Source organism: Antechinus flavipes, chromosome 4 (genome assembly GCF_016432865.1).
Source record: "Antechinus flavipes isolate AdamAnt ecotype Samford, QLD, Australia chromosome 4, AdamAnt_v2, whole genome shotgun sequence".
NCBI lineage: Eukaryota > Metazoa > Chordata > Mammalia > Dasyuromorphia > Dasyuridae > Antechinus > Antechinus flavipes.
This window is the reverse complement of record NC_067401.1, coordinates 447,134,818-447,143,448: the sequence shown is the minus strand read 5'-3', so window position 1 is coordinate 447,143,448 and position 8,631 is coordinate 447,134,818. Positions and strand designations below refer to the sequence as shown.

The window sequence follows — 8,631 nt, the reverse complement described above, 5'->3', positions numbered from 1 at the left end:
AGAGGGTTAGGCTAGGTGATCTCAAAGATCTACTCCAACTTTAAATTCATGATCTTATGCTCCTCCTTTCATTAAGTAAATAATCCATAATTTTTAAAAAGGATAATGTGGAGGATTCAGGCTAACGTAAACAGTTGTTGATGGTGGGTCAATTGTATCTGATTCTTTGTGACCCTATTTGGGGTTTTCTTGTCAGAATGGTTTGCCATTTCCTTCTCCAGATCATTTTATAGCTGAAGAAACTGAGGCAAACAGGGTAAAGTGACTTGCCATGGGTCACACAGATTATCTGAAGCCAGATTTGAACTCGGGAAGTTGAGTCTTCTGGAATCCAAGTTGAGGCACTCTATTAGACTGCCCCATCTAGAGGTGCACATTAAAATTCTGTGATAGCAGCACCTGAAGCCATCTCATTGAAGGATTTCATTTTATAAATATCATTCCTAGTTGTGATTTTTTTTTTAAACCTTATCTGTGATATTTGCATGTCGGGAGACTTCCCAGGCTAAGGCCTCTGTCCACTGATACAAATTGGCACCCATTCTGTTACTCAGTCTTAGAGAATGACCTGGGTTACAGGATGCCAAGTGACTTGACCTTGATGACACAGCTAGGTTGGGCTGGAGAAAGGACCTGAAATCGGGCCTGTCCTACTCTGAGCCTTCCTCCAGCCATTATGACATGATGCCTGAAATCAGCACTAATAGGGAGATAGGCTCTAAACACAGTTAATATCCTGAAAACGACCTAATTTCATGGGGCTTCATTCTGGTACGACAGTTTTCTCATTTTATGTTTCACAAGACACTAACAGAACAGGTTCCGATAGTTTGTGATAAATCACCATGGCCTGCAAATACAGTATCTCATGGCAAACAACTTGATTCAGAAAGCCCTAACATCCCAATGCCTTCCGGGATGCGTAAATCTCATAACTAGACAGCTGGATAGGTAAAAACATTAAACCCTTTTTAGAGGGCAATCTCTTTACAAAATGGTTTCATTAATAGGAGTGACAATTTGCATGATTGAGACATTCATATGTATCATAAACATAATTTAAAAAAAAAAAATCCAGAGTTCAGTGGGGTGCTGTCACATAGGAAGGACCGCCCTTGATTCTTAACGGCACTTGCTGTTAGGGGCTTGGGAGCCATCTTTCCATGGCACGATGAATATGAAATCAGGCTTTTTGAAAAGAACAGCAGATATTCCACAGACTAATAACATAACAAACGCAGTGGACGAAAGGTGAATATGTCCACGTACTTCTTTTTTCTTCTTTCAAGCAATGTTTTAAGTGGGGGAGGGGTAGATGAGGGGAAGAAAAAGCTGTCTACCCCATCCCTGTTCACATAAAAATAAACCTAAGTGTTTTCAGTAGCTTTCTATCCACCCAGAGCATCCCCATTAGAGCTCATTTTATTGTTTGAAATGCCTCTGGTTTCAAGGAAGTGTTTTACCTAAAGCAAGACTACTACTTAAATATTCTCTATTGTATATTCATAGCTCCATTAGGCCTTCTCCAATTTAGCACATCAAAGCCAAGGCTTCATCACTTGCTATGTGGATTATACGAACATGAGTGACATTTGTAATCTTAGAGGTCTGCAACTTAAGAAATGCTTTTAAAAGCTTGTTATTAAATAGGTAGCAGGGCTTCAGGAGCCCGCCGTATATAATAGTTCATTTAAAGTCTTTAATGAACTTAGACCTCTAAATCACTAAATGCCCGACTACATTACTTACTCAAAGTTATTAACCATCTTCTTAGTATTTCTAGGTTAGATCGGACAACTGAAAAGCTGTGGGAAATGCAGGGGAAAGGAGGGGTGATGTTCGGGAAGAAGGGAGGACAGAAGGTACTTGTAATTCAACTAACACTATGTTCCTACGGCATCCTCGAGAGTCAAAGGACCTTTAACTAAGAACCTAAAGAATCAATTTTTGAAATCACTCATCAAAGAGACTATTCCTTTACCGACAGGATCTTGATCAGAAATTGCCAAACACTTGAAATTCAAATATCTATGGTGTTCCTGTTTCTGCTGCTTCCTGGAAATAAAAAGCTCACCTGACTGAAATTGGGTAACAGGCAACTTCTTTGTCCTATTTATAGAATGCTTATAATTTTAGAATGCCCCGCCCCTAATAACCACTACCACCATACCTCCACTCTCAGGATACAGTTCGAAAAGTGGGGCCTTGGTGAGGAGCAAAGCAGGAGACCTTGAAGGAAAACCTGTGGTTAGTTTTAGATACGCAGAGCTCAACTTCTGTGATTATGTAGTCTATTTGTATTACCACAGACAGTATTTGTATCAGGAGCTTTCCGAATCGCAGATAAAAGAAAATAAATACTATTTTTAAAAGCAAAAAGGAAATCAAAAGTCTGAGTATCAACACACATCATTTTATTGGCCTGCGATAAAGTCGTGAGATTTGCTAACCATTAATTCATCCAGCTCTCACAGCAGCTGCGACAGCGCCCGAGTTGCTGGGCTTTCTCCCCATTTCTCTCCAGGCACTAGACATGTGCCCACTGGGTCATCCAGAATGTTCTTTCCCCAGGGTATCTATAAGGGGTTGAGAGAGCTATGGTGGATACTGGACTGTCTCAAAACTAGTAAACAAACATCTCAAGGATATGACCAAATGAAACCTGAATCCTCTGCAAATATATGGGAAGGCAGAGAGAGGAAAGGGAGGAAGGGGGGAGGCGGGGCAGAAGAAAGGGATAGAGGGGCAATAATAGGAAAAAAACAAAATAAACAGATACTATAGACCATATCAGTACTTAAAACTCACTGGGAAATGGCTTTTCCCCCCATTGAAGATGGCCATAAAATGAGCTCTAGGCTCTAGTCAGCTAATGAAACCTGCACACAGGTAGCTGCGAGGTTTAGAGAAGCTATTTCCTTTATAAACCATAAACTGGGTAAAAGAAAAAAAAATAAGACATCGGTCATTAGGCTTTTTGCTTTAACATGCTTTTCATCAGTATACAGTATTCCCCAAGTGGAAGTGAGCTAAAGAGCCGAAGCAGTCAGATGATAAATACTTGATAAATATGTATCATATATATGTGTGTATATATGCACACACCACACACACACACATACTCACACACATCCCTTCATTGCTATGTGGGAGAATGTAGTGAGATGTTCACTATTATAAAAATTAATATTCTGAAAGGAGGAAAACCGCTGTTTGAAACTTTACCCCTGTACCTCTGGAGGAAATGACACGGTGAAATAGTTTGAAGAAAGCCTCACTGACAAAGAGTAGGGAGATCCAGATGACGCCTCCCCTCCCGAAAGAAATAAAATGAACTTGCAGTCCAAACAACAGAACAAAAAAAGAGAGGTGTTTAAAACCAAAAACGGTTTGGTATTTTCCTTTTAAGTTTTTATTATTTAAATACACCATACTAGAGCAAATGTCTCTGAAAATATCACAAATAAAAGATTTGTCTTCATTCAGCAAATTAGAAGGGGGGGGGGCAGAATTTCTACACAGTAGCTGCTAGGAGCCTTACTTTTTTTTTTTTTTTCCAATTTTTCCTTTTTTTTTTTTTTGCCATGGGAAGTAGCAACATTAGGACAAAAACACTTACATGCATACATACATTGTATTTTACAGAGATACAATAAAAGTGTTTGTGTGATTGAGTATCACAAAAGCCACATCTCTTTCCTTTATCTCATATTCAGTTTGGATTGAAACACATTTCCTTACGACACCTAAATATACATAGAGCAAAGAGAATGTTGTTAAGGAAAAACACAGGGTACAAACTCCGGCCAGTGCCCTGCTAATTGTTAATGAGGGTAGAAAGCAGATTTGAACGCTTCTTTTAATTAGCTTCATTAGTCATTTCCCTCCCCCCCAGCCCCCTCCCCCCCAAAGATGTCCTCCGGTGGATCTTTTTTCATATTCTCTACAGTCTCCCATTAGCCCAGGTTCATAGAGTCCTTAATGCTCATATTCAGTCATTTTAATACACCAATAAATGTGGGAAGGGCAATCAGGAATAAAGAAGGTGCAGTGGCATGAAGCTGGCACTGGGGCTAGCTACAAAGGTGACTTGTCTACTGGAGACACATGGGATCCATCTGGGATGAACAAAATTTGAGATGAAGGCACGCATTCTGCATTACTCTGACCTTTTAGCAGACCTGGAAGAAATAAAAAATGGGCATCTTAGCCAAAATGCTAAATGTGAAAGAGAGGAAACTCAAACATGACTGCTTTTGTCTTCTCTACATTCACTAATCCCCTTTTATTAGACTACTTTCCAACTGTGACTTGATTGAAGATTTCTACGCTACTTACTCCGGCACTGGAGAGCGAAGGCATAACATTTTATACTGATTTTACTAGCGAGGAAAATGAGACAATAAATGGACTTTGAGAAAGTTTTGGAGAGTGACGTCCTTTTTTGGGAATGGCTTAAATTGGATTAAGGGTGGGCTCCCCTTCTTGAAAAATCATGACAGAAGATGCCTCGACTTCCATTACAATGGCTTCAGATATTAAGGCTATCGGCAAAGCAAAAGAAGCCTCATCTCTGGTGACCTATGGATATGATTCTTCGCTTCGAATTTCTCATCTGTTATGTTACTTAATGTTACATAAACATGGCAATACATGAAGTCAAACCCATGTGCTTCCACACTTGATGTGTTAATGAATTGTGATAATTAAAAGTGCCTAGCTCAAGAGAAATTTGACTTTCATGGGCAAGTTGAAAATGATCATCCACACAGTCTTCAAATACAATCTGTTTGCAATTACCAAAATGAAATAATATATATTAGGTTTTTATGGTTTTTTAAATGACATTTTGAGCTTCCCAGGAAGTTTTCTTTTCACCCTTTCCCTAAGTTACTAAAAGCCTGAGGTCTATTAGTAACGGCAACCCCCCACTTTCCAGCTAATTAAAGTGGTGGAGGCTGAATTCCCCAGAGTTGAAGCTCAGTGTGAGAAAGGTAATTTGTCTGTCCAGAACAAAGATTAGGGAGCAGCCAGCAAGCATATTTAATAAATGAGCATCCAATGTCCTCCACGATGGACACACACCCGCACACCACCAATTATATAACTACAAGAGAATTGCTGAGTGATATGGAAACTAGAAGACTCTATATTTTCCTCTAAGTGAATGGAAGGATGAAATCAAACTCCCATTTTATTGAAAAAGTAGAGATAAGTTGATGCTCAGTATAATGGTCTGGTAGCTCACTTTGAAGTGGGAGGGGGAATCGGTAACAGGCAGCGATTTACTGAACACCATGGAAGGTATGTGAGTGGGTTTATTCGGCCCTATAGACAGGCTATAAATGTTCTCCTGAGGATAACTAAGCTTCTTTTAAATGACACAGCCTAGGGGGTTTCCCCTTCCTTCCCCCCCCCCTTTTTTGGTCCTGATACACTAGTACTCTGATATTTCACTCAAGAGGCATCCAATTAAAAGGCTTGAAATTATTTTCTTAGAATACACAATCAATGATGCAGAACTACATTGGAACTAAAAAAAAAAAAACAAAACAAAACAAAAAAAAAAATCAAAACAAAACAAAACCCAAACCCTGTGTATAGAGCTCATACATGATAGTGAAACTTTAAAGAAACTACATTAAGTTGGTATTTTCTACAGTAATTCTTTTAAAAAGACAATGTTGAAGCAATCAGCTTATTTCTACATATATGTATGATGTGTATGTATATATGCATGTGTGTATATCTAGAATATCTGTATGTATATATATACACACACATCCATGTCCATACACAACTAGCTATAGAACGTAGTTTAGCTATAGCTAAAGAAGTCCGATTTAAAAAAAGGAAGAATTTTTAAGAATTTCTGAAAACTCTTCTTCTCATTTTCTTATACATTTGAAGTGCTTTGTAAACCTTAAAGTCTGATATAAACACTAGTCACTGTTAGTAGTAGCAGAATGAACAATGGTGATGATGAGAATGATGTGTATTTGTGATATACTGTACTTGTCCCAAATCATCACCAATAGAACTATACTACTTAGTAAACTAATTGTGTCCACAAAATACTAATGGGGAAAAAAAAATGTAAAAGAATTCTATTAACAGGGAAATGGCTTTAATTAATTCTAAAACAGACAGCTTTTCAGAAAATGTCTAATAAACACATACCCTAAAATTATCTTTCCTTAGGCTTTTTAAGTGCTATTACCTTTTGAGAACCTGTCTGGCCTTTTCTGTTTCTCAGGCTTAAACAGATACATTACTAGGATTAGTAGATTCTGTTGATCAAAAGAAGCACCCCCCTATCCCCCCCCACCCCCATCCTCATCTCCTTTCCTTTCAAGTGTGGAAAACAGGAAGAATGCAATACAGAAATATATTTGTGTGTGTGCACATCTATGTATTTGTAGGAGTGTATGTATATATTTGTATCTATGTGTATGTATTTCTATATATGTATCTATAGCCTATTTCACTAGAAATATGCTAACCTGAAATATATAACTGAAAGCCATATTTCTCTGTCGCCATCCCTCTTCCTTCCCAAACTCTTCATATACTTCACTGAGTGTGCCCCAAATGTACATTAAGCCAGGAGAACAACACTGAGGCCTTCTCTTTTTTTCTCTTAAGTATTATCTTACTCAGTACTTGGTTGTCGATGAGACTGCCTTACTTTGAATCGCTTCACAGGCCTGGACCAATTTTCCATTTCTTTTCTACCTTCCACATTCTTCACCATGCATGATGGTGAAGCTATAATAATCATTTTTACGCTTTGCTAAAATCAGGGAAAGAAATGGGATAAAACTAGTGACAAACTTAAGATCCCATTCAAAGAAGAAACTAAGCTTCTACATTATGGTAGAAGAGGAGGAAAAAAGAAAGCAACCTCTTGATTCCTGGAGCACATTTCACCTTTTTCTCTACCCTGTATAAATAGGAATGACTTTACCTCTCTTTTGAAATGACTATCTACAAGTATTCATTTAACAGATTCATTGCTCTCTTAAGTCTGCACTCTGAATTTGTTTCATTAAAATTCACAAACATAAATCTAGGAAATGCTGCTTTTCTATGTACATCCTTGAAGGGATGGTTTTGATATCTTTTTACCAATATTAAGTAGTTACGGTAACTAGAAATTAGGACTTTTATACTTAGCTAAAATTCCATCAAGTTTCCTTGATTAATTGACAGTGTAATATAAATACTTTTATTTACTCAGTTTGTTAATGTTTGCTTTCCAAGGCAGAGATTAGAGCTTTAATTCAATTTAGTTCATAACTTAGGGAGCTGGGGGAGAATACAAAGTCATTATGCCATAATGGCACCCTTTTTAAAAAATGGTTAAAATTCACATTTTAAAAAATAGCATTTCCTCCCTGAACTACGTAGAAAAAGTCTTATGTGTTTGCCTTTGTAAGTTACAACAGACAAAGAAATCTACTATTTTCCCCTGGACTTCTGAAGCCTGCTGAATTCCTCTTTTCAGATAAATGTTATTTTTCGTGATCCTTGCAACAGACATTAATGAAGTTCCTATTGTAAATCTATAAAGAATTACCAAGTGAAGTGTGCGCTTTTTGTTTCAATGCAATAACTCAGTCCTATGCGATTGCCTGGGTTAATGATGAAAAAGTCAAATAGACTATCAGAGCTGATGGAAAAATCTATCACCAATCTGAAATTAAAATTCATCTGTGGTCAATAAGATTTAATATCCATGCAAGTGGCGCTGTAAAGAGTAAATGAATCAATGTCATCAATACATAATCAGTATGAAATATGATGTGAATAAAATTATGTGTGAGACTCATGCATTTCACTCTTTTCTCGACCAGTGTGGAATGAACAGTCTCTTAACTGAAGGTTGACAGTAATTGTTACAAATTAAGCACAGCGGTTATCAAAATGCACTCGCTTGCATAGCTGTAAGACTTATTAAGGAGATTAAAATAGATCTCAAACTATCCAGTTCTAAGGGTGCTGGACAACTGTTGATCAGAACATTTTCCTCTGAAATGCCTTCTAACGTGCCATGATTTGTACCCGTCTATAATTTACTCGTCTATAAGTACGGTCCAAAGGCTTTCAAGTTATGGATCAGAAAGAGAGATGCATAATCTTTAATGGCGCTATTAGTGGTGCAGAGAGCTTGGAGAGACTAAGAACTTTGTTTTAAATGTCATAACTTATTCAAATTTATGGGCCTACCAATCAACAGAAATGCTCTCCTCCGGTATTACAGTATGTTTTGTAAAACTGCTATTCTAAAAATAAATCCAAAGCAAATTGGGGAAGGATGGCAGGTGTCTAGATTTCAACCATCAAACACAGGACTCTTTTCTTCATGACAAAGACATGTAGTCCCGTTTACAACCATAAAGGTTCTAATTTCCCTCCCAAGACTTCTGATGGCATTCTATTTCTGCATCTCAGAAGGATCCAAAGAGATCTAGTGGTTAGTAAAGTTGCATGATGGGCTTGGTTTTGCTCAGGCTGAGAGGCAGCTGCGGCTAAAACCAAATCAGGATAAACAGATTTCACTAATCGGTATCCCTCCACCTCAGAGTATTTGCATCTGGTCACCCTGCTTCGGAACAGCAGATTTGGACT

General features: G+C 37.8%; 1 protein-coding gene across 2 annotated transcripts in view; it reads right to left on the bottom strand.

The window, feature by feature from the left end:
• Nucleotides 1-3,389: 3,389 nt before the first annotated feature.
• The window catches only part of LMO4 (LIM domain only 4), a 17,779-nt gene continuing 12,537 nt past the window's right edge, over nucleotides 3,390-8,631 (bottom strand). For both annotated transcript variants that reach the window (XM_051999272.1, XM_051999273.1), the window contains exon 5: nucleotides 3,390-4,181. In XM_051999272.1, the coding sequence (XP_051855232.1) occupies nucleotides 4,173-4,181 (9 nt within the window). In that variant the 3' untranslated portion in view covers nucleotides 3,390-4,172. The remainder of the gene's footprint in view (nucleotides 4,182-8,631) is intronic.